Source organism: Schistocerca nitens, chromosome 6 (genome assembly GCF_023898315.1).
Source record: "Schistocerca nitens isolate TAMUIC-IGC-003100 chromosome 6, iqSchNite1.1, whole genome shotgun sequence".
In the NCBI taxonomy this organism is placed as follows: Eukaryota; Metazoa; Arthropoda; class Insecta; order Orthoptera; family Acrididae; genus Schistocerca; species Schistocerca nitens.
Genome location: NC_064619.1, coordinates 288,186,172 through 288,212,539, shown reverse-complemented (window position 1 = coordinate 288,212,539; position 26,368 = coordinate 288,186,172). Strand labels below are relative to the sequence as shown.

Sequence of the window (26,368 nt, the reverse complement as noted above, 5' to 3'; positions counted from 1 at the left end):
ATCTAGCTCACAGCACTTTAAGAAGACAACTGGGTCGGTTGTCAAAGTATCGAAAAATGGAATGAACAATTCATCTGACCACCCAAAATCATAACATAAGCCTGAGCAGTCTATGTTCTTTCAACAATTTATACAGGCTGTGAACCCATTTCACAAGAAGTCTTCAGAAGATTACTTTCCTCAATATTTCCATATATTCCTTCATTCTAAGATTAGATTTACTCCTATGTTGCAAGTTGTCGAAGTGATCCCCAACTTTCTTCTATGGCAGTTCATGCATGCTAGAGGAATTCCAGTAACACCAAATTTTAATTTTCCTCAAGTATAATTTTCTGTTTTATAGCTACAGAATTCTTGGCAAGGTCAAAGATCTGTATTAATGTAGCATCTGATGTGGTGCAAGTTCTTTTTTAAAGAGATATTTATAACTGTAATATTCTTCTTGATGTTTTCTCTCTCTTTCTCCTGAGAAACCCGACTAGTTAAAATCATGGACTGTCTGAAGCTCTGTGTTTGTTGGAATTATTGTGGTTATTGTTAGTTTTACATTTGCGATGGATGTTAAACTTCAATCTGCAGCAATTAACTTGTTCAACATGAAATTTAATAATGACAAAAAAAAAGATTTATACAAATTTGTAATATGTGTGGAATATATAATATCTTGAATCATTGGTAACTATTACCACATACAGCACTGTAACACAATATCTTTTAAAAGTACACATATACAACTGCTACGATGTGGAATGTTATCTCTGTATTTTATGTACTGCACATTTGTGTGTGTGTGTCGTGCATCTGCTAGTTTCAGTTCACCCAAATCTTTGGTCTGGACAATCTAAGTGGAGAGTACGTACAGCCTGGACAGTAAGTGGAGAGTAATTTGAACAGTGAGCTTTTTGTCTTACTTCTCAATCTCAATTAACTGACTAACACACTTTGTTGAGAACACAGAGGTTTGGTGCTTCACTCAGCAATCACAAGCACAGTTCTACTAGTCACCTCTCACTGTTGGACACTTTCTTATCAGGTATGAGTGGCAGCACATATACGGGTTCTAAAGGTGGGGCCATGTAACTACATGTGGCACTATACTAATCAAGTGGCTTGTCCACTAAGTTTGACTGTCTATGCCTTCCTGATGTGTGACTTGTTTGGTCAAAAGGTCATAATTTTGAAGGTATGAACTTCATTCGCTATTGCTTTATCATGCAGACTGTCCAACTCACATGTCACACTAAAGCAGCTTTGTAATACACAAATTTCCACATGTAATCAAATTTCTCTTGTCTGCGTCTGAAGTCCCTTGTGCCTCTTGGCTTACTGGTTCTAAAAAGGAACGTATTTAAGCTCGAACAAACACATTTATATCATAATCCTGAAACGGATCTTTTAAAAGTTTCTTATTGCACAGGTGATATTCACTTATTTACAGTCCTCTGCAGTCTTCCATTAGAGGCCATTTGAGTACGCCAAGCTAAGTTCCCTCTCTGCCTGCTGCTACACCAGCTGAAACCAGTCGATACAATGCAGTGTGTATGTGAAGGTGCATTTTGACAAGTTATTTGTTTAAGGTATTTGTGTAAGTCAGCTGTTGGTAATCAAACCTGTTAATGTATTGCGGCTGGTTTAGATGAAGTTATAATGAATTCTTCATGAAGATGGTACTGAAGTGGAAGATCAATCATTTACATGTTTTCTGGTATGTATTACAGTGCAAAAATATTATTACCAGTTAGAAACAGATTATGATGTAACACTAACACATAATTATGATGCTAGCAAAGATACGGACTAACATATCACTGCAAGTGATAGTGATATGCCAAATTCAATAAGAGGCGATGTAAGCACTGAAAGTGAATTCCAACTTCCTCCAGGTAAGCTTAAAGTCTTGTCATCACTGTGTTTGATGACAACACACAAGAGAACATATATAATGGTTATCATGTCAGAGATTTCAACACATATGGAAAGCTCCTGAAAAGATACCCTAAACTGAAGACTAAAAGGAATATTAAGAGCATATTGGACTATGTGGCGAAGAAAAGAAAAGCCAATACAGTTTTCAAAGGAAATTGTACTCTGCGATTCTATGTCATCAAGCAGCATGTAATGACAGATTTTGGTGAAGTGTGAGAATGCAGTTCTTCGATTCCTTACTGGCATTTAAAACACTGGGAGTAGCCAGAAATCTCCGATGTACCTACTTTACAGTGTCACTGGGATTTTTAAATGATATCAATTCTGCTTTTTATTGTTAAAACATTATTTATTGCAGTTGCATTTTTAAGCATTGTGGGATGTTGTAATCCGCTCAAACAATCCAAAGCTGTGTCATGCTCCTATGCAGAATTTGCATAAGGTGTTGTAAATATATCAGCTGTTCCTTATACATTAGAGAGCTGGTGAAATAATGATGTAAACACTGAAGTTTAAATTCTGTGTAGTAGTATCCAGTTACCACATATACTACATGAAATTCACTGGGATGTATTACTATTAGAAAAAGAAGTTTAGGACAACATCACACACACACACACACACACACACACAAAGAGGTAAGGATGATGAGAAATAAGAAGAAGAGAAAATTCAAGCAGCTCAAACATTTGTTGCTGAAATCAATAGGCATACCAAGAGAGAAAACATCCAAATGAATTCTGTATGGAACTGTGATTAGAGTCTGCTCAACTATGAGCTTGCTTTCTACAGAACACTATCCATGTAAGGGGAAAGAAACAATGTCTTGACATTGCAATCATTTAATAGTGCAACACACAGCTACACAATCGATGTTGCTATATCAATGGACAAATGACTGGCACACAAACTCTATATGTGTTTCCAACAACCAGATGGAAAGTATGAACCCTGTGTGTCAAGGGAACTAGAAAAGCAGTGCCCTCCAAAGTCTTCGCAGATCCAATTGTGAGTAAGATGATGACAAAAGAACACCTGAAGACGTTTTGTTCTGTCAGTTTTGAATCCACATTTGGCAATAAAGTCATTAGTATTTTGTGACTTTTGGACTTAAGATTGAACAAGTACTACTGAAAGCTTACGGAGGAAAAGATATACTTTTAAAAATCATATGCACAACCTATCAAAGTTTATTTCTTCAGGTAATAAAAAATATATACCACAAGAATAACAGACTTTCTTGAACTAAGTTCTAGGAGCATTCAGGCAATATTGGTGACAGATTCTTTGTCATGAAAATGCATTCTATCATTTACAGTCACTTATGTCTGTAAGTGTATAGAGCAATGCTTCGTTATGCATGGCGATGCGCTGTCTATGATATTGGTGAACCTGTGAACACATTGAAAAGTGTAACTGACATGGTGTTCAGCACTGATATTATTGAATGTGCAGTTATGACGTGATTAACTCGCTTTTCCTCACTGTGCGTTTTGCAGTCATTCAAATCGCTCTGAGAATGTTTTGAAAGTCCTCACTTGCATTTATAGTTGAAAAATGTACATTGCATTGGGCTTCTGCAGTGGCATCTAGAGCACATTTGCATGGTCTTGCATAAAAATGACACATACCAAGATTTTGCAAAATACCGCATCTTCATTCACAACCACCAATACATTAATGCAACAGAAGCTGCTGATGAAGAACTATCTTTTACATCACGTTTGTTTGAGAACCAGTATTGTAATGGAGCAATGTACACAATTACGTACATCTATAAATTTGCAAGACAATTACAATTTCAATTATATTCACATTTTGATCTGGTCTGCATGTTAGTATTAACCTCTGTGGCTGTTCCACGTGAAACACAAAATGTAAATTCCATTTCTCTCATTGTTAACACTACATAAGTGAGATAGAGCTTACCCTCTATGCATTGCGGTGCTCCCAGCGACTCTCCTAGTGTTGGCTGGAGCTTCCTCTCTCCGGTCCCCTCTGAAAATGGCAAAGGAAAAGTGCGCACACAGTACATAGCATGTGTTTTTATTTGTATTAGTGTATATACATCTGAGGGAACTCACTTCCTCCTTTGTTACACAAGAAAAGAGCAACAGTGGCCTTTGTTGAGTGATTATGTCAATATTTGATCGTACCAATGTAGATTTACAAGAAACCTGAATGATAAGGAGATGACCAATAGCCTGGCCACTATTTGCTTCAGTGGAAAACTTACACATCCACTTGCATTTTTTAATCAGCAGTGTAATTAATGATTTTAATGTTACTGCACCTCACCTTAGGACTGGAACAACAATGTCAAGTACAGCCTAAGGACACAAAGTAAACTTACAATTAATTTAGTAAATGATTTTGTCTGAACAATATTTATGTTAGAAGAAGAGGCATCTACTTACCAGTCATCAAATCCAAAACAAAAACAACTGGAGCACACTGACAAATAAATTTAGAAATAAAACTGAATGTCACTTTTGGAATTTGTTAAACTTTTTTCATCAGAATAAAGAAGACAAAGTGCGTAGAAGCTGAAGAAAATCTTTCTACAAGGCTTGGGTCGGATGACCCAGAGTACAGGTAATGAATAGGGAGCAATAATCAACTACTATCTGTTATTATTTGAGTGAATAATGCAACAATCAACTACTAGCTGTTATTATTTGAGTCAATAATGGAATTTTCATCATAATTCTAAGTCACCTGCAGGCATGTCACTTCATCTTCCCTAACAAATTTCAAGATGTAAGTTACTGTCAAAATCATTAAAAACTGTGGTGAACATAGGTGAAGTATTTTTCTTCATCTTTATTCAACCAGGCAAGGTAGCATTGTATCCCTTTTAAGAACTGTGCAAGTTATGATCAGAGCTAGTATTTGTTTATTTAATGTACTCATACAAAAATATCGGTATTTTAAGCAGAAAATACACATAAATGTAGTACAAAAATAAAATTAGCATTTGACACAAACTTTTTAGTTGTACATGACAAGTATTACAATAATTTCATTCATAATTATCTCCGATAAAACTGTTTGTAAATCACCAGCAGAAAGAATAATGTCTTAAATGCTGCTAAATCATTATTCTCATTTTTCTTTCATGCAATATCTCATCTCAATGGAAACTGATCGTGTTTATACTTATCAGAGAAGGTAATAACGGAGTTCCAAATAAGAATTTCACATGCAACTTAGCAAATAATCAATTTATAGAAAAGATATGATCATGGGGAGACAAGTATATACTAAATGACATACACAGAAACACAAATGTGCAAAAGAAGTACAGTGAGGAAAAACTGAATTAAATTGTCATGCAATAATTTTACAATGATTTACAAAAGAACCTAATGTAGATTAAATAGTAAAGCTCTGGATAAACACTGTATACAATTCAAACTCCAAGTAAAACACTCAACTTCTTATTTCAACAATGTACACAGTATGAAGAGGTAGCAGTGTCACAAGCACTAATTTGAATACATTCAATAATCTTTAGAATGTGTTTTAAAACTTTCAGTTTCCACAGAATCTGATACTAAATTCCCAAACACAAGACTATGAAAAGGGGTCCCTAATCAGTAAAAACAATTCTTCTAAGAAGACCACCAGTTCATGTCAATTAGGCTCTCATATATATTGCACAATTCCTTCACAGTGTTGTTTCAGTCTGTAGACCATCATGAAAATTGTATTGATTCTTTACAGTCATAAATAGAATTTCAATGTGGAGAATGACGACAGAAGGGCATTTACTTACAAAACTTATGAATATATTCTGGGTTATGAAGAATATGTTTATCCATAGGAACTAACTACTTGGGTACGCTAGTGCTAACTACTTTGGCAGCTAACTACTTATCACATAGGTAACGCTCATGCTCATACTGCTTCTCTAAGAAACTCTAGGGCAGATTTTGTTTAAAAGATAATGCTGAATAATGAGGGTTATGTGTAAAGCTAACTGATGGTAATATGATACAATTTCCGTAACATGCTGACCCATACACACTGTGATGCCAATAAATATTAAGGCATTACATCAAAAATTTGCATGTATATCTTTACATTACGCTCAATGATGCTACATATTTATTATTTATGTGATCATAACAATAGAGGTTAAACTACAAAATACAAGTTTAAAGGATCAAAATTACTAATGTAAAAAGAATACCAGAAATATTGAAGTATGTTTTAGCAAAACAAAATTACTGTCAAGTGTCTAACAAAATAACAGAGGATTAATATGCCATTTTATTAAATGAAGACATGAATAAGTGCAGGTTAAAGGGGAAATAGGAAACCAATTGTGACGTCTCAAAGCATCATGAACTTTAGAGTAGCTTGGTTCCTGTTCTGTCAGTGCCTGGAGACAGACAAGGATGCTCTCACATCCACTCCAGAGCAGCAAATTTGTTTATATTTTGCAGAAGCTATTAGTTTGTAGAAAAATATTAACTACAACACAAGGTTTATATGCCTGGAGTCATTCCATTTTTTGCACACCATTTTAAAGTTTCTCTGTTATCCATGGCAGTATAAATTATCTGAGCTCATATTTTGCATATTATTGCTCTGTACCTGTGCAACATTTCCAAAATCACTGAATCATATACTACTGTCCTCAGAGTCCAGAGTTTCATGCACTGGGAAGGCTCTACAATAGTAATACATTTGATTGTGTATCCTTTAGGTGAGGTAGAGCTTTCTTTCCCTCCCTCACAGTAAGCACAAAATTGCCAATAAAAACAATGAGTTAATTAAGAAAGAAGACATCCAGAAAACAATATACAGCATACATAGACTCAAAGCTCATGGATACCTGATACTGAAATGCCCTGTTGGTCAATTGCAGTTTTAGCATAATAGATTAGCCATTTAAGTCTCCATTTCAGCTAGTAGCAGATGATATTCTCTGCAGATCAATGTTTTTGTTTCTAACATTTATCATCTAAATACTGTGAACAAACAAACCTACAACTGCCTTTTCAGGGCAGCACATTTCAACACAAGTGGTTTCTATTTACTACAGTGTGGAGACAAACATTAAACTTGCATTCTATAAATAAATCTGCTGAAGAAAGTAAATACAATAGAAACAATTCTGCAAATGGCACAACTCAAAATAACATTTAATAAATTTATTAACCTTTCACAATGATACTTTGTATCAACCTGACAAATAGCTTTATACTCACTCTCCAGAAAATCAACTGAAACACACTGCGGGAGATAAAATTCCAAGGGGAATTTTTTCAGTTCTTTTGTGTATGCAGACTGTGGTCATTTGCAAAATCAATTACCCATCAAAACCTATTATTGGAGAAAAAATTAAAGTAAAGGGACTTTTTAACAACTACATAGTCACTTTTTATCTTGCTAACTTCTGTCGAATTTCACAACTACAAAAGATTGACTGAGATTTGTTTTCCTTCTCTACCCCATCCCTTCCTTTCTCATTATCACCCAAGACATTTCAGCAGCTGTTTTCTTCAGCAACTTCCAATTACAATTCTTTTCATTCTAATAGTGACACAAAAATACTTGTTACTGTTCAGTTATATGGAAGCAGTGGGTGCTGCAACTCATCCACCACATATTTTTGGCAACAGATCTTACGTTCATTAGCAAATTTGACACTGCTTTAAAAACCACAGGTAATATGTTCAATAATTAAACCAAGACAGATTAAGTGACTGCAAAATGAAAGAAAGAAATAAACCACAACAAACGCATAAAAACGGTTCCTGATTCTGTATCAAAGAACAGTTGATAGAAGCACTTTTGCTCTTTACAAGAAAAGATCTGAGAATCTCCTTTCACAAATAAACCTACCTTCTCCAGCGATCAAATTATTGCAGAATAATGAACAGATCTGCACAATACACTTCTACTCACAATGTATGTGACATACTAGTGCTGTCGAATATGGCTTGGGTTAGATATTGTGCCAAGCTTGTAATACCTTGCAGCACTGGTCTGTTGTGCTGAGCCACCACCAGAACCACTACCTCCACCACCAGCAACCAGTGCTGCTCCTGCTAAGACTGCAACTGCACCGACTCCTGGTGAAACTCCTGACAGGGCTGGTGTCGCCTGTGCTGGTGAGGAGATGTCTGTCTTCACTTGTGAACCGTCGCCTTTAAGCACAGCCACACATTTCCACTCTGATGCAAAATTAGCTGCAACAGTTGAGAATTACACATCATGCCATATGCTCACTCTTCAACAGAAAGAAAAATGAAATTTAAGGAGCATTATATTAATAGCAGTTTTCAAGATATTATATATATTTTTAAGAAGTACCTTTCCACAAACGAACACAACAATCATCTCCCGAAGAAGCCAACATAGTACCAGTAACATTCCAGCAGACACGCCACACTGTTGAGTAGTGGTCTTCAAATTGTGCTTGCAATGAGACTTCCAGTTTTGTTAAACCACTCTGGGTACCTTTGTCACTGGTAATAAAGAAACCATTACATAAAAATAGAGGGGGGCCAACAGTACATACCCTACTAATTAATATTCAATATACTCACAGTAAGGGATTAAGTTTATAAATCTGAACATCTTTTGTTGCAACTGCAAGCAAGTGGTAACTTCTCCCAAGATTTGGTGCAAATGCAATATCATGTACTGGCTCTGTTACGGCAGATAATGTTTCAATTTTCACCCATCTCCGGCTGCATTCATTATATTCGTAAATGAACACCTTGCCTCCAGATGATACAGTTGTATCATCACTCCCAACAGCCAACATAGGAGGATGTAACCTGTTACAGGAATACCACACATATCAGTGTAAACAACAGCAGACTTTAGTCAAATATGAAACAAGTTTCACAAAAACTGGGCCAAACAGAAAAAAGTGCACATCTTATTTCTATTTGGACTTTTTGTCAAATAGAAATTTGTCCAGAAAACAAAGAAACTACTCTCCCATCTATATCTCCAAACCACAAGTGTCCAGAATGGAACCTACACAGGTAAGCTATTACTACAAATTTTTCGACTATGTCAGTCACAGAGCAAATTTCATTGAACAAGCTTCATGTTTGCATTGAAAAAATATTTTGTAGGACAGGATCTCAAACACACCAAAATAAATTGGTGCAAAAGATTTTCCCTTAAAAGAACTGCACTTCATTTGTTTATCTCAGTGACTGATTCAATAAGAGTGATACTATGAAACTAAAGCCTTAAGGTTCATCATCTAGTTGGTACTATGATTTTTTCCTGTCACCTGTGACTTCTTTCAGCTCTCAAAATTATTTATGTGCATGGAAAAATTCCAAGACATATACTGTAGTCCAAAAGTCCATGTTAAGCTGCAGTTCCCCTGGTACCTGGCTGAGGTAGTCAATTCTGTAGGTCCGTGTCTAGTAAAGCACTGCAGCATTCAAACCAACTGTCAGGCTGATGTCTGTTTTACATATTATAAGTAATGAAAACATTTTACACTAGGTCCCAAAATGAACTTAGTTCAAACTACAAGTCTAAAAACTGTGTGGCTATGTACATAAACTGTATATAGGATCCCACTAGTGCTAATCTCAAATGCATCATACCATCACCAGTCCTAGTAACAGATGATAAAGAACCTCTCTGATTAATCTGACAAAATTAAAACACACTTCACAGAACAAAGAAGTTAAGTAGAATGCTAATGCACCATCACAAACAATTGTTATTTGCTATTTTCTTCACTGAGAAGATAAACAGGTTCATAAAAATATATATTTTGCATATAGAAAAGCAACACTTACTCCAAACGTGGTTTGCTGTTAAGTGAGCATTTGCAACTCTCAAGAACAAATTACAGACCAGATACAATACAGAACCCAATTATAATTACATAGAACCTAGACAAAGGGGAGAGAAAGAGGCATAATTTACATAAGAAAACAGAATAAAATACATTAAGCATGCCCTTGTCAAGTATTATTTGCAAACATTTTATTGATTGCTAATATAAGGGGGTGTGACGAGTACAGTGACTAAGTTCTACTCAGTAAAGGAACTGCCTTAAGAAGACAAATAGTGTGGGGGGAAAACAAAATTCAGCTTCCTCAAGAAGTCCTGGCATTACAAAATCTTTATCATATAACAGTTAACACAAAGTTATACACAGAAAGGGTAGATTTGGCAGTGGTCGAAAATAAAATACAAATGGTACCAAGACTTCTGACTTCTACTGATTTGGAGCGGTTCCCTGTGTTTAAGAAAATGCTTGCAAACACAAGGGGTGATCAAAAACTAAGGAGTGAAACATACATTTTATTTTATACAGTGAATACAATCAACTTATAGTACATACATTAGGTTATTTTTCAACTTGGTCTCCATTTTGTTTAAGCGGTTGCAAGCAGTTGTCACTTCATGGGACAATATGGATATACCTTTCTGCTAAAAATCCTGTCCTTGCATGTTCAGCTACAATGTCATTAAGTGTTTCACCTTCTTGTCTGAAGCAAATTGTCAGCCTTTCAGGTTAAACTTCTGTTGCCCTGAGTCAGCTCCTCCATGCAAACTGTGTTCAGATCTGTTGAGCTGTGCTGTGTCGGTCAATTCAGTCCTCGTTGGTGACATTTTCGCTACCGGCTGCCAATTTTTTTGCCAGCATGCTGCGAGATGGTGACATGATATTAAAGTCTCTCCATAAACCAGTATCATTCCACAGTGAATTTCAGTTGTGTTTATATGTTTTTCCAACAGAGATCGAATAACAATGCAGATTTCTTCAAAAAATCAGTTTTCCAAATGAGTCCCCATTCGTCTTTACCTGCAACTAGCGACGCAGGCAGTGGGTGGCTGAAACTCTCCACAGTTACAAACAGCACGAATCAGAATTATCACACACTACTAATTTCTCTGTAACAGACAAAATTCTACTAATATCAGCCTTGTAACCTTAGTTTCTGATCACCCCTCATAATATTGAGACTTGGCCTACCTTAGGTGTAAATGAAATCAGCCAGTGCAAGTTTTCTTGGGTTTGGTAGCTCACTGTTTGTTTAGAACTGCAATGAACCCAGCATCAATCTGGATATTTGTGTTCTGGCATCAAGTTAGCATTCCAAAATACTCCATAGGCAGTGGTGGCTCATGCAAAATTTTATCAGTGTGCTACAATGTGGTGGCCTATATTTTGACTTACAAGGGTAGTTCAAACGGCTCTGAGCACTATGAGACTTAACATCGGAGGTCGTCAGTCCCCTGGAACTTAGAACTACTTAAACCTAAGGACATCACACACATCCATGCCCAAGGCAGGATTCGAACCTGCGACCATAGTAGTCGCGTGGTGCCGGACTGAAGCGCCTAGAACCACTCGGCCACCGCGGCCAGCTACAAGGGTAGTAACTGAAACTAAATTTATTATATTAATTTTACATATATACATTGAACTGTTTAAATACATTTAAATTTTACAATCAATCAGTTTACATTGGGAGGGGGGGGGGGGTTAGGGGGAGTGACCTCAGTGAACGAATTGCCAGTCCATGCACTAGACCAGTCGGGCAGGGTGCCATTACGACAACAACTACTTAAAAATTCCTCATGCCCTACAATTGCATAATATTCTACGTGCAGCTTCAAAGAAAAATACTGACCTGGTGCTGTAAGCAATGCAGCACTCATAGTGCCAGAAGGGATGATGTCACATTAGAGCATGCAAAGTCAAAAACAGACAGCTGTGTCCTTCTCTGAGCTGACTGTAGCACGATTAACCATCATTTCAGCACCTGACACTGATTTCTAATTATCGCAGAGAGCATACTACACAACATGTTTTCACCTGTTTTATTTGCATACCAGAATGTATTCGGAGAGAAATGGCATAATTGTAGTGCAATTTCTGGCTCACATTCAAAGAGAAATGGCATAATTTTAGTGTGATATTTATGGTGTGTTGTAGTACATTAGTACATGATAATTGGCCACCACTGTCCACAAATTTTAGGTTGATTTGAATACGGACACCTAAATGATTGAAACAATGCAGACATTCAAATTTCCTGAGAAGCTAGTAAAATTGACTAAGATGACCCTGGAAAACAGCAGAAGTTCAGGGATGTCTGTCGAGATTGTTTCCAATGGAATAAGGCCCAAGACAGGGAGACCCATTATCCCCAATACTATTCAACCTGGTATTAGAGAATGCAGTAAGACCAATAACCACAAACGCAGGAGGCAATATTTACAATAGACTTTTTCACATTTTAGCCTATGCAGATGATGTAATAAGTGCTAGAAGTATGGAGGCACTTACATCAGCATTCAATGAGGTTGAAGCCACTGCCAAGAAACTTGGTTTAGAAATTAGTGAGACAAAATCTAAGTACGTGGTAACTGATAGAGTTAGAAGAAACATAGATCTCCAGTTGGAAGGGTACACCTTCGAAAGAGTAGACAGTTTTCATACCTTGCCTCAGTAATAACATCAGAAAGCAAAGTGGAGGCAGCAAACCGAATTAAGGCTGCCAAAAGATCATATAGAGAACTATATTCCATGCTCAAAAGTAAGAACCTAAATAAGAAATTAAAGCTGACACCTTACAAAACAATGATCAAATCCATTCTTATGTATGGCAGCCAGTCATGGGTACTGATGGAGAATTTGGAGAAGAAGCTAAATATCTGGGAAAGGAAAGTGCTGAGAAAGATTTTTCGTCCTGTAAAAGAAGGAGAGGTATGGAGAGTTAGGATTAATGAAGAAATAAGGTCTCTGTACAAAGAACTTGATTTGGTAACCTCAGTCAAAATGGGAAGGCTAAGATGATTAGGACATGTCCAGTGGATGATAGAAGAAGGGCTCCCAAAGAAGCTGATGATGGGACATCCTGGCAGTAGAAGAAGGAGAGGATGACCACTTGTGAGATGGCTGGAAGATGTGGAAACCGACCCGAGAGGAGTGGGAGTGAGGAGGTGGCGCACGAGAGCTGAAGACCAAGACGACTGGAAGTCTGGGCTTAGGGAGGCCAAGGTCCTCAGAGGACCGTAGTGCCGTGGAGTAAGTGCCGTGGAGTAAGTACCGTAAGTAAGTAAGTGAGTGAGTAAATAATCAAATGTACAAATCACTGAAAACGAAAAAATAATGATGAAAAATGGTTGAATATTGTTCTCGATTGATTCTGAATCACCAGAGAATTCATAAAATAACCTTATACAGATCTGTAAATGATAGATAGTAACAAAGAATCTAGACTTACTTGTACCAAAAATACATACTCTATTCTTAAAGAGAAATATGTTTCCTGATAATAGTTTAAAAAGGATGGTAGTATGCAGTCTGATAATGTAAATAAGTTATTTTCCACAAAAAAGTAATGCTTATTGCCACTTTACACAAATCACAACATCATTTCTTTAACAACCCTACACAGGGCTGTATACAACAGAGTGGTGTCTGTTCCGTCGCAATTTTACGACACAACAGACATCACTTGTGATGACTCTACTGATATTTACATGTAAACATGAAATATAGGAAGGGGAAGGAAAGGAAAAGGATTGGTGGGAAATCGTGACAGCTAGTCACACAGCACATTGTGGTAATGCAATGGCAAAAGTTGAAAATATGTGCCAGACCAGGACCTGAATCCAAATTTACCACTTCTCATGAATAGTTTCCTTAACTGCTTCAGACATCCGGTCACGGTCCCTGACCACTTCAGTTTCACAACTTATCGCATGCTGCAGTGCAGCATCACTTGTCCATTAAATGCACTACTCAGAAATCCCAATTCCCATAGGAGTTTGAATGATATTTGTGCATTCACACTGAAACAAATACTGAGGAGTTCTTTTTCAGATACATACTAGGTCTACAAATTTGCTTCTATCGTTTTTTTCTTGAAGTTTGGGGCTTTATTGTGAAAAACGTACAAAACAATTTTCATTCATAGTATTGCCCATCACTGGCCACTACATTCTCCCATCTTTTGGATAGCATATGAATCCCGTGGCAGAAGAACTGGGCGTCTTTTGTGAGACTCCATGAATCAATTCAATTTTGCACTTGTTCATATGATCGGAAGTGCTGGTCAGCCAGCCACTGATCGAAAAAGATGGTAGTCAGAGAGAGCAATGTATGGAGAATACGGCAAGAGGGAAAGGACTTCTCATTTCAATGTTTCCATGTATATTTTCACAGGTTTTGCGACATGGGGTCTAGCTACCAACCTGCTGCAAAATTACCTTTGTGTGTCTATCGCTGTATTGTGGCCATTGTGTATCAGTGCTGTGCTCTAACACATCAATTGCTTTCAATAATGATGTCCTGTGACTGTCTTCATCTGTTTCAGTAGCTACGAAAACGTTCTGTCTTCCCCTGCCATACTGGTCTTCGACATCAAAATCACCGTTCTTAAGGTGCTGAAAACATTCTCTGCACATTTCTTGATTTCTCTAATCTTAAACAGCCCCATAATTTGTTCCAACATGTTCCACTTCAAGCAACCACTCAGTGCATCATTTATGGAATGATTATCATTTGTCTCTAGTGAACATTACCAATGGCTCTGCCCCTTCTTCTGCTGATTTAACTTCTCCATGTGTTACTACCATATGAAAGCATCATGTATTGTTATTATTTATCCGTAATATACAAAAGAGTTCCCACCAACATCATGGAAGTCCCTATGACAGGCTAGCCCCAAAACCTCTGCAAAAGCATTAGGAGGAATTCGATAACCTACCTAAAAGCCAACATCATTTGGCATTAAGAAAATTCACCTACCACTTATGGCTACCGTAAAAGGAAATGTTCCTACTAGTGAGCTGAGCTAGATGCATCTTGCACAGCTGAGACATCAAATGTCTACTGCCGTTTCAATGAGAAGGAAGTATGCCCACACTACATAGCCATCTTACACATTACCACATGAAATGTACAAAAAACAACTCCACAAATTAAAATCTTGATCAGGTGATACATTATTATGAAAAATCGTTCTTGGAATGCTTCAGAGACGATACTGCAATATGATCAGAGTGTAATGTCACCTCCTCCCCCCTTTTCCTCCAGTTTCAGCTATGAAGACCACCACCCTAGAACACATTACTTTCATCACATTATCAATATGAGACTAGAATTCATTAATGCACAAAGCAATCTTTCCAAGTGTTTCATGGCAGTGGCTAGCAAATACCACTATAAGGTGCAACACATGAGCCGATGCTCACTCTTTGAGAATAAGTTCTGAAAACTTGTGAACTGTCTTGATGACAGTAGTATATCCTGACAGTTTGTGACTGAGAATGGTATGTGGAAAGTTTGGTGAAAATGAATAATGGTCTATTCTGCTGTCTCATACTTCTGTATAGGTGCTAATGAAGAACTCCTGTTTCATTTTCATTTATTTTTTTCTATTAAAAAATTGCATAACAAAAGTAAATCCATAGAAACAAGAAACACTGTAGAGCAGCATGCTATCTGTGTATCCTAACAATCCCGCATAACAGTTACTACAATAATGTGAAGCATATCCAAGCATGCTGGCAATCACTCAGCACTTGGCGTCATTTGAGTTCAGCCAGCTAGCTAGAAACTTTATTTTTCTTTGATGTCGAGATACACAGTCAAAGGCAGCATATTATTTGATTTTACTAGTTTCGCTCATCAAACATGAAAATCTTCATACGTTTTTACATAAAGACACTCACTTCTGAGAAGTGGAACTAGTAAAATCAGATAATGCACACCCTGTAAATTAATTCCTAATGGTCCCCATATCCCGTGCAGGCAATGCCTGTTCTTCTTCTTCTTCACAATTTTAATGCACATTATGATTGACAATAAGTAAAAATTATTATACTTTTTGAGCAAAATAATCTTGAGTGCTGCCTGAATTTGAGTGAACCATCTAATTAACACAAGTAACAAAAATGCCAATATAGGAACTGTAGATGTTTGGAACACAATATTACACCACAAATAACAAATATAAAAGCTGTTAATTACAATATCGGAAAAATAAAATAATATTAATCAGCATAAATAAACTTTAAAAACGTTTTACAAATTTATAACAGTGCTGTTCTTTTGTGCCCATTTTCTTTTTCTGACATTTACCTGGAAAATGATGGATTCCATGACACACAACTGCACGAAAGCTTACACGATATTTCATGTTGCAGTGTCCACTGACTCAGATTCATGACATCTGGAGCCTCATATATACGAACAACACCATCTGCAGAACATGTTGCCAGCAAAAGACCAAGAGATTTTGGTCCAAATTTAACGTCAGTGACTGAGGTTCGTGAATCAACTAAGTTTGTTCTCCTTACCCAGTGTCGCATACCACGTTCTCCAGGTACAGAACCCTCACCCACTGAAATAATATTTTGTAATTAATGTTCATAAAAAAGTTAAGAATAGTTACAAATCATACTAGTACAGCTAAGCACTAAATTCAATTCTAATGGGGAGGTGAGACAGTGAACGACCTGTCGGGGGGAGGGGAGGCACACACACACACACACACACACACACACACACACACACACACACACACACAATACAGCGAATGATTTTTGTGGAGGAGTAGGAGGCGAGACAGTGAATAATTTGTGGGGAAGGAGGAGATAGCAAATGATCTCTCTCTCTCTCTCTCTCTCTCTCTCTCTCTCTCTCTCTCTGTGTGTGTGTGTGTGTGTGTGTGTGTGTGTGTGTGTGTGTCAGTGAGGGCGGGGGAAGAGAACATGATAGCAATCAATACAGGGGGATAGTGATCGAAATGGGGAGGGGGGGGGGCACACTGTAGAGTGGTGAAGAGGAGGAGGAGGCTATACAGGCCCCCAATGACTTTCTGAACACATACGAGTACTGCCATCACAGTACCACCCATAATCGGAGCAATTTAATCATGTTTCAATTACCTCTCATGTCTTAAAACAAGAAATATCCTCCCCACCCATCCCACAGTTTTATTTGCTACCCAACTGATCTATGCAGTATCCTTATCAATCCCTGTTTCAACTCTTCATTGGCCTCATGGCTCATATCCCTGTAAAAAGCCTAGATGAAAGATCTAACCCGTACATACTACCACTACTGCCAACTCCAGTTCTGTCATAAGCACTTCATACCCCATCAAAAGCAGTGCCACCTATGAAAACAGCCATGTAATCTACCGACATAGCTCCTAACATTGTGTGGCATTCTACATGGGTATGACCATTAGCACACTGAAGTTGTCTGTCTGCATGATGGGCCACCGTTGTATTTTAGCCACGAGACAGCTGACCCACCAAGTTGCTGAGCAACACAGTTTATTTCACTAGAATGGCTGCTTCGCAGCCTATGCCATCTGGATCCTTCCCAACAACACTAGATTTTCTAAATGGCACATAGAGTATCTCTTCCTGCCTGCAACACATCCTTCATTCTTACAACTGCACTGGTCTGAGCCTTCCCTAGCCCCTGTCCATTGTCTGCCTCTATCACTTCCCTGCTCCCATTCTAGCCTCAAACACGCCTTCTATCCCAGTCCACCAGCATAGTCCTTTCCCTTCTCTCTGCCCCTGTTCCTCCCATACCAGCACAAAGTTCCTGATGCTGCACCTCGCAGCCCACTATTGAGTCCCTCCGCCCCCTCCCCCAACCACCACCACCACCACCACCACCACCACCACCTCCTCCTCCTCCTGAGGTCACTACCCACTTACGCCACGCCTCCGCAACCAAAGATGATAATCGCCAATTGTGTGTGAGCTGTGTATGTATGAATGTGTGTTTGTTTCTTAGTATGATGTGAAATTTTGTCCAACAGGTACAATATATCCTACAGTCTGATTCTAAGGGTGCCTCTCTGCTGTTCAGTGTCTCCACTATATGGTGAACAGTACTCTATAACATAAATGTTATCCTGGATTTATTATTGTTCAAAGAATGTTTAGTGGGGTATGATAGAGATGAATCCTATAGAATTTGGATATAAGAAGAAAAGAAAGTCATTCTTTGCAGAGCTGTTATCTTTCAAGAGAACTAGGCTAATATTGTGAACTGCATCTATGTGATCTTGAGAAAAAGAATTAGGTAAAGTATTCAACAAAGGAAGTAACTCATAAGACTTGCAGCATTAAACAGAGTAAGATACAGATGAAGAAGAATATCTTATCAAATCACTTCATCAGCTGGTATGATACTGTTCAAAACTAAAGAAATCATCATATCTTAACAATTTTATCATGACTGCTCAAAATGACAATAAGAGGGAGGATCTTGAAAGCTTTGAGGAAGCATACAACAGCAAATATAGTTTCAACTGGATGCAACTATACACAATAAAATAAAGTCATTGGAAGAAAAATCGGGCTTTGGAGTTAACCAAATTACCAAAAGGAGCAAAAGGCACACTTTTTAAACAAGTTTTTCAACCGGTTGGTAATAGTGGTGCAGTTTGCCAACTAAAATTACAGTTAGTTAGGTCTCATGCAAGCTGGAAGATGTTGGAACATGTGTTTTTGCATGTTTCTGTAATAAGAGGGATTCTAGACAAGAGAAGCAGATCCACATTAAGAACATCAATTATAATAAAGCTCACTGTTGCTCTTCATGTAAATGATGATGGTTACACATCAACAAGATGGTATTTTCAAAACTGCTTCATACAATTTAGGTTTTGACATTGAACATTTGTATGATGGCACATTACAAATATACTATGGCAGACAGCATATGCACTGTATTTATTAATGCATTTCAGTTTTTTAAGAATGCAAACAAAACTGTTTCAAAATCTACAATAAACAAAACACAAGTTGCAGGTACTGAGGACAGTTATTTCCTCTGTCACCAAACATTTGGAGATCTGAAGTACCTGACAATTTTTAAAACAACTTGATCTTAGCTATAGTGTATTTTTTAAAAGATAACTTTATTCTCCTACCTTGAAGGATACAGTAAAGTTGAAATGAATAGTCCTATATATTGATGATACTATTAATTTGGTCATTGTTTATTGACCAAATAAGGGAATGAATTATTAAAAGTGTGATACTGGTACAGACTTCCATGGGAGTAATATGAAATGAGGAGATGCCAGCATAAAGTGCTAAACCACAAGAGCAAATTTATAGTCGTGATGCGTTATACATTTGGTTAAAAACAGAGACAAAAATTTACAAACAGTAAGACAAAACAATTAATATAGTAGACAGTTCTGTACATATGGAGCTACTTGTTGTCAGCATGTGGTAAATTTAGAAACTTAACAGATAACACAAGCATAACAATTCTTACTACAGTGAAGATTAATACTTTTTTCCATCGACCCCTTCAAGTCATCACTACCCATGATGCACAGTTTATTGCAGCAAAAGATGCGACTGAAAATAAACACTCATTGCAATGCTTATTCAGGGGAATGGGAAAACAGACGTCAGTACTAGTTTTTTCTGATCACTTATCAATTTACAGTGAGACTCATACAAAATCTCAAATTTTAGCATCACACTAAATGTACTGAAATTAAGTATTTCTTTAGGCAAGAAGAAGTCGTGGCAAGAGATATGGGTGTTCAGTATATTTTTCAACAAGGAGTCGACGTTAGACTCCATGATGAAACTTCTGATGAGTCTTTAAAGAAACAGGGGAGGAGGGGAGGGGGGGGGGGCGCAGAGAAGAAGAAGAAAAGTAATGGCATAAACATTCACACAGAAACCAAACTGCATACTCTCTTGGCCATGGCAAATGTTTGCCTTCCCATTATTTTACGTACTGCTCCATCCAGGAACTACCATTAATATTATAACTTAATTTCAATTTAATTAAATAAATGAATGTGTTACAATCTACAGACTCTTATATAATTTAAGTTATTCCTTGATTTCACAAAAACTCTTTACAACTGATATAATGCAATACTCTGAGAAGTTGTTAGAAGCAGTGCATTACGTGTCATGTAGTTCTCACAAATAAATCGGTACATTACGCACATTGCAGTCAGTGTTACATTCTTTATTGAAGTTAAGAGTTTTTAAGAAACTTTAACAATGATAAACACACTGAATAATGTATTAATTCATATCGCCAACATATGCACCCAGTACTGTGCTTGTGCGAGAATACAGTATATCAGGTTTCCCAAACTATGTTCTGTGGGACACAGGTGTTCTGACGGACAGAAAAATTTTATTATGGTTTCTGTGCTATTATTCAAAATCAAAGTTCTCACTGAACAAAATATTTTTGTCATTTTTTAAAAATTTTATTAACCTACAAAATAAATAATGTATTTGATTGAAGTACCACAATTCTCAAAGTGTTCCACCAGAGGAAAAGTTTGGGATCCCCTGCTGTAAGCTAGTTAAAACTTTGTTCACCACAATCTGTACACCAAGGGAGTGTACGTTGAGTATGATGAAGGAGACAGTAATGGTACACAAGAACTATAGGCAACTCAGCTGTTGAAATACTAGCTAGGACAGTTTCATTCCGCCAACCTTTTACTTACAGCAGAATATCATTTGGATACAAATAGTATCTGCTTGTTTCTCAAACACACACACAGTATGTGCTTCTTTTTTCAGTCTAAAACAGTTACTTGTCACAGTTCTTGCTTTTCAGTCTTTTCATTAATATTGGAAGCAGGCGTAGGAAGGGGGAAGATGGATAGAACATTAGGGCTTAATATCCCATCAACAATAATGTAATTGTAGATGGAGCGCAAGCTCAGACTGGGGATAAATGTAGAGGGAAATTGGAAGCGTCCTTTGCAACAAGCCCATTAGATAACCCATGGAATACTTAAATCTGGATCGGGTCTTGAACTGGAGTCCATCCATAAGCCAGTGCAATATTTTGCCACTTCATCACTTTGCACGGATTCTGTGAATACAATTTTCTTACAATTTTTTAGTAGGTAGACTGAGTTATTTTGTCTCAGCAGAAGAAATTTACTTATAATTTATACACTGAAAATATGATCCGACATTTTATGGCAATATCATGAAACGGATAGATTCTACTTGCCATATAGTGGAGATACCGAGTCGCAGATGGGTACAACGAAAAAGACAGTCAAACATGTAACCTTTCAGCCAAACAGCCTTCTTCCAAATTATACAAAACACAGTCTCTGGCTGCTGAGGCCAGACTGCAAGCAGCTGCTCATGATGGGTGTTAAAATCTCTCAAAGGTAGGAAAGGTTTAGGGATTTGATCAATCAGTGAAGCTAATACATCCAGGGGTACTGCACCATCTGGAGGAAGATATACATTGCAGTTATTTCCTGTGTTGTCCTTATTCTGACAGCCAGAGCTTCAAGAGGGGTTTGAACAGGCACAGGTTCACTAGAGATTGAATTTAGGACATAAATGCAAACTCCACCTGACACTCCATTACAGTCACTACAGTTCCTGTAGTATCCCTTATAGCCATGGAGGGCAGGGGTCCGCATTGCTGGGAACCAGGTTTCCTGGAGGGCAATGCAGAAAGCAGGTGTAAAGCTTAACAGTTGCCGGAGCTCAGCCAGGCGATGGAAAAACCGCCGCAATTCCACTGGAGGATGGCGTCATCATGAGACTGGGAAGGCATGGAACATTCAATGAGGCAGTTTACACATTCAATGAGGCAGTTTACACCTCAGGGTCACCTGCTGCCACTGACTTTTTGCCTGAGCAGTCTATATCCATTTTGCCTGAGGGTCCAGTAAGATCTAGGTCCCCAGCGGATGCCAGAATCTCCACCTCATCTACAGACGCAGAGCTTGGAGGTAGCGGTGGTGTGCGTGCCACCGCAATTACCTTGGTCTTGGGGGACCTTCTTTTTCGATTTCTCTCGCTGTTCCTTGGGTTTCCCTGGATGGGAAGACTTCACTGATTCAGTCTCTGGGACTGAGGATGAGTGTGAAGCCCTGCGACCAGCTGCTCTTGGGCTCTTCAGCCACTGGTGGGTGTCATCTTTCCCATCAGCATAAACCTGGGAAGAGAGTGACCCAAGAGACTCCTTCCTACTGAGGCCAGCTGAAGAAGTTGTATGCTTCTCGGGCTTAGAAATGGAGACGGCGTCCCCGATGGTTAGGGGTGGGGTGGGGTGGGGTGGTGTTGCTCCTGAAGTAGTTGGTGCAGGAGCAACAGAGAGGGAAGTACCCTCCCCATCACCAAGGGGGCATGTGTAGTCTTCTGGCTCTGAGAGGTGACTGGGATTGGTGGAGCTGATGTGGCTAGAACTGTTGTAGCGGCGGCTTAAGACAATGTCATGCGCACAAGGTGCGGGAGTTCAAATTTCCTCTTAGCCTCAGTGTAGGTCAGTCGGTCCAGGGTCTTTTAGTCTATGATTTTCCTTTCTTTCTGGAGAATCTTGCAGTCTGGCAAGCAAGGACAATGGTGCTCTCCACAGTTGACACAAATGGGAGGGTGACGCTGGAAGTACAACAGGAAACATATGACCGAACTGTCAACATTTAAAGCACCACATTGGGAGAGGCATATAGGGTTTTACATCATAGCAGTAGACCATCACCTTGACCTTCTTGGGTAATGTATCACCCTTTAAGGCCAAGATGAAGGCACCAATGGCAACCTGTTTATCCCTTGGAACCCGGTGGACACGCCAAACAAAATGTACACCTCGCTGTTCTAAATTGGGGTGCAGCTCATTGTCGGACTACAAAAGAAGGTCCTGGTGCTATATGATACCCTGGACCATATTTAAGCTCTTATGGGGCGTGATGGTTACAGAAACATCCCCCAGCTTGTCACAAGGGAGTAACGCCCATGACTGGGCAAAGGATGCTGTTTTGATCAAGACTGACCCAGATCTCATTTTGGACAAGCCCTCCACATCCCCAAACTTGTCCTCTAAATTCTCAATAAAAAACTGAGGCTTCATCATCATAAAAGATTCCCCATCAGCTCTCTAACATACAAGGTACTGGGGTGAATAAGAGCCACTGCCATCCTTAACCTGACGTTCCTCCCATGGTGTGGCAGGGAGGGAAACGATTTGGGGTCGTACTTCTGTACACTGAATTGAGCCACCCTGATGCCACCCACTCCAACCAGTGGCCCTCCCCACGGACACCACCCAGCCGTGGCAAAGGCCACCAGGCAGGATGGCCACTGCCAGGAGTCCTGATGCCCCAGAAGGATTGGCATCTACCCCTTGGCGTACGTGGGAGTTAATGGTGCAGACCAGGGAACATGGCAGCCCACCACAACGGACTGGCTACTGTGCTGGATATCAGGTGCAACCAAGCAAAGAAGTCCATTACCATCATCAGCGTAGAAAACGATACTGCACAGATGATGGAAAAATATGCACCCAGGAGGATGACCTCGCCCAACAGTTGGAGAATGAGCAGAAGTGCAGATAGGTCTCAGCCCTGCATGACTGAATTGGTCATAGGGTAAAAGGTGAGGCCTTTGGAAAGGACCGATACTTCCATGGGGCTAAGGGTTTTGGAGGAAAGATTCATGAAGGTGCTTCAGGTCCTTTTAGGTTCTGGATTCTTTATGGTAGTGGGAGGGAGTTTCTGACGGTGGGGTAAATACAGTAGGTCTGTGAGGCAGGGATTGTCAGGTATGAGGGACTGCAGGGGAGGTTTGGAGGTGTTGTGGAGGTAGTGGACAGTGGTAGGCCAAGGCAGGGGTAGGAGATGAACAGGCTGGAGAATTTTGAGGTGGTGGTGTGTATGCTGCTCTAGTTAAAGCAGGATAAGAGTTTCAATGTTGGAGATGGGATCCAGGAATTTGGGATTGCATAGCAGGAGAATTTTATAGATGGAGAGGAGGTATTGCAAGGACATTTGTGCTTGATTGACAGCGTTTTGCAGAACTATTTTGTTGAGGGTTAAGGACTGGCGGAGTCTGGGTCATTGTGGAAGGAAGGGGTTGCAGCCGGAGATTAGTAATTTGATGACAACTTCATTTGGGGGGGGGGGGGGGGGGGAGATTCCATGAGCCAAGCAACACAGGAACAGTACGTGGAGCTGGGTTCTGGCTACGGGTAACGAAACCTTCGTACCAGTAACTAACCAGTACTTAACCCTCACTGACCCATGGCCATCGCTTCTATAGTGAAAAGCAGCCTCTCTTAAAATATATGAAGGGTCTCACAGAGGCCTTCACAGACTGCAGTTACCCTCCCAACCTTGTAATCCCTGTAATACACCGAGATGCAAAACTTGTCCCACACGCCCTCCCACCACCACCTACTCTAGTCTGGTCAGTAGCATCACCTATCCCATCAAAGGCATGGCTACATGTGAAACCAGTCATTTGACCTACAAGCTAAGCTGCAACAACTGTGCTATGTTCTATATGGGCACAGAAACCAATAAGCTCTCTGTTCTCATGAATGGCCACCAACAAGCTGTAGCCAAGAAACTGCTGGAGCACCCAGTTGCTGGCACACTTCCCAGCACAACATTCCTCATTTTAATGACTGCTTCACAGCCTGTGCCATCTAGCTCCTTCCTACCAAGACCTGCTGATTTAATTGCACAGGTGGGAACTCTCTCTAAAATATATTGTCTCTTTCCATAACCCTCCTAGCCTCAACCTTCATTAGTCATTGTCCTTCACCCACCTGTCCCTTTCCCTGTCCCCATCCCAGCACTACATAGCAATCTATTCCACCAATGCATCCAGTCTTTTTATTTCTCTCGTTTTTCCCTACCCCCCCCCTCCTCTCCCCAACCCTCTGTGTAACCTCCCAACTGCACCAAGCTGTCTTTCATTCTCTCCACCTTGTCACTGCATGCACCAAGAAGCAGCACTAAAAACAACAACAACTTGTTTGACAGTCTTTTTGTTGTGCCTATCTGTGACACTGTATCTCTGCTATATGGTGAGTAGCAACTATTATTTTCATAATAGTATCATTATTCCATCATGGATTTTCCATTGTTTGATTTTATCCTACATTCTATAATTTACATAACTGCCTGTTTATTTTCCTGTGAAATGGTTTTCGCTAATTGTGTCGTATGTTGAGAGGGAAGGGTAAGATCATCTATGGTGTACTACCCAGAGTGTAAACTGTAACTGTTTACAACAGAGCACATTGGTGTAGAGGAAGGCGAGACAAGTAATTCAATATACAACACTTTTTGTCTAACGAGTTGGGAAACTACTACCAACTGACCTACTGAAGCGAACTATTCCACAGTGTGTGCGTGTCACTCAATATTTTCAGTCTTCTCTTGTTTTCTTTGTTCTAAGTACTACTCCGAGAGAAATAATGAAATTGATCATTTCTGTACTTTAATTTTGCGTTGGGACACATTTTTGTTTTTGATTTCATCAAGAAAAAATATACAGAAGTGACATCCAAATGCAGCCCCTCTCGCTCACTCATCCCTGACTGGTCAAGATTTTTAGTATGTTGCTGATGGCACTCCTCCCCACTACAGCACAAAAATTTACAGCTGGGCTTTTATCCACAGACTTAGTTGTGCACTTACAAATTGTAAAATTTAAGTTTTGTGTATATTTGATCTCACAATTTTGTCAATTTTAACAGTATAAAATTAACTATTAAATTATTTTGTTTGTCTTCTTACAACAAAACTGCTGTGCTTATACGGTGTAATGCAGTCAAGTATAATGCATATTATTAACTCCCTGATACCAGTCGGTATTGATAATTCCATCTGTAAGTCAATCACTTCATACAAAACTAATGTTATTTAAAGCATCAATGTCTACATTTGATGTGAATAGATACACACCTGAAAATATTGTAAAGGTATGTACTACTTTTCTACTAAATTTTTGTTGATCTTTATATAAAAAATATATTAGCTGATGTAAATAATATCTTTGAAAGGTGTAAATAATTAGGTTCTTTGTCTTTATATGTAATCTTTGTCCTCTCTCCCACCTGGTGGAAATAGTAGCTGTGAAGGAGAGCCAGGAATGGACAATGGAAGTTGACTGATTTGGAATTACATAGCTCACCTGCGCAGACAAAAATAATATTTATGTAGAAATTGTATTATTACTTTGACCAGTCATCTGAGAAATTATGGATACGGAAAATATTATGAAGAAACTATTTTTATTTGCACGATAGTGAACCATAGAACTTTAAAATCCTGAAAACAATAGAATTTCTTCATTCAAGCAAAACCTGCAGACACTGTCATACTTCCTGTAAAAAGTATTGTGTGCATGCCATTTTAGTTTTATTCGAAAATGATAACTATTTGTTCAGGGGAAAGTCATTGTACAAACATTACTGAAATGGGCATGTTACATAGGGTTAAGTTTAGATTGAATTGTAAACATAATTATTTCTTACAGAATGTTTACAAAAGTCTATTTCCCTCTATTATCCTAATGGGAAAGTTTGAAATAATAGTGTTAACGATGTAGCTGACAAAGCTGATGGCATGATAGCCCACTGAATGAAGACCGACAATGGTTGAATAAGCGAAATCATTTATGTAGTCATACTTTTTAG

General features: G+C 38.7%; 1 protein-coding gene across 2 annotated transcripts in view; it reads right to left on the bottom strand.

Annotated features, from left to right (window-relative positions):
- LOC126262293 (nucleoporin SEH1) overlaps nucleotides 1-26,368 on the bottom strand; it is a 150,464-nt gene that overhangs the window by 55,567 nt on the left and 68,529 nt on the right. For both annotated transcript variants that reach the window (XM_049958820.1, XM_049958821.1), the window contains exons 3-7: nucleotides 16,028-16,289; nucleotides 8,490-8,723; nucleotides 8,254-8,408; nucleotides 7,913-8,129; nucleotides 3,856-3,924 (exon numbers count right to left, since the gene is read on the bottom strand). In XM_049958820.1, coding sequence (XP_049814777.1) covers nucleotides 3,856-3,924; nucleotides 7,913-8,129; nucleotides 8,254-8,408; nucleotides 8,490-8,723; nucleotides 16,028-16,289 — 937 coding nt within the window. The remainder of the gene's footprint in view (nucleotides 1-3,855; nucleotides 3,925-7,912; nucleotides 8,130-8,253; nucleotides 8,409-8,489; nucleotides 8,724-16,027; nucleotides 16,290-26,368) is intronic.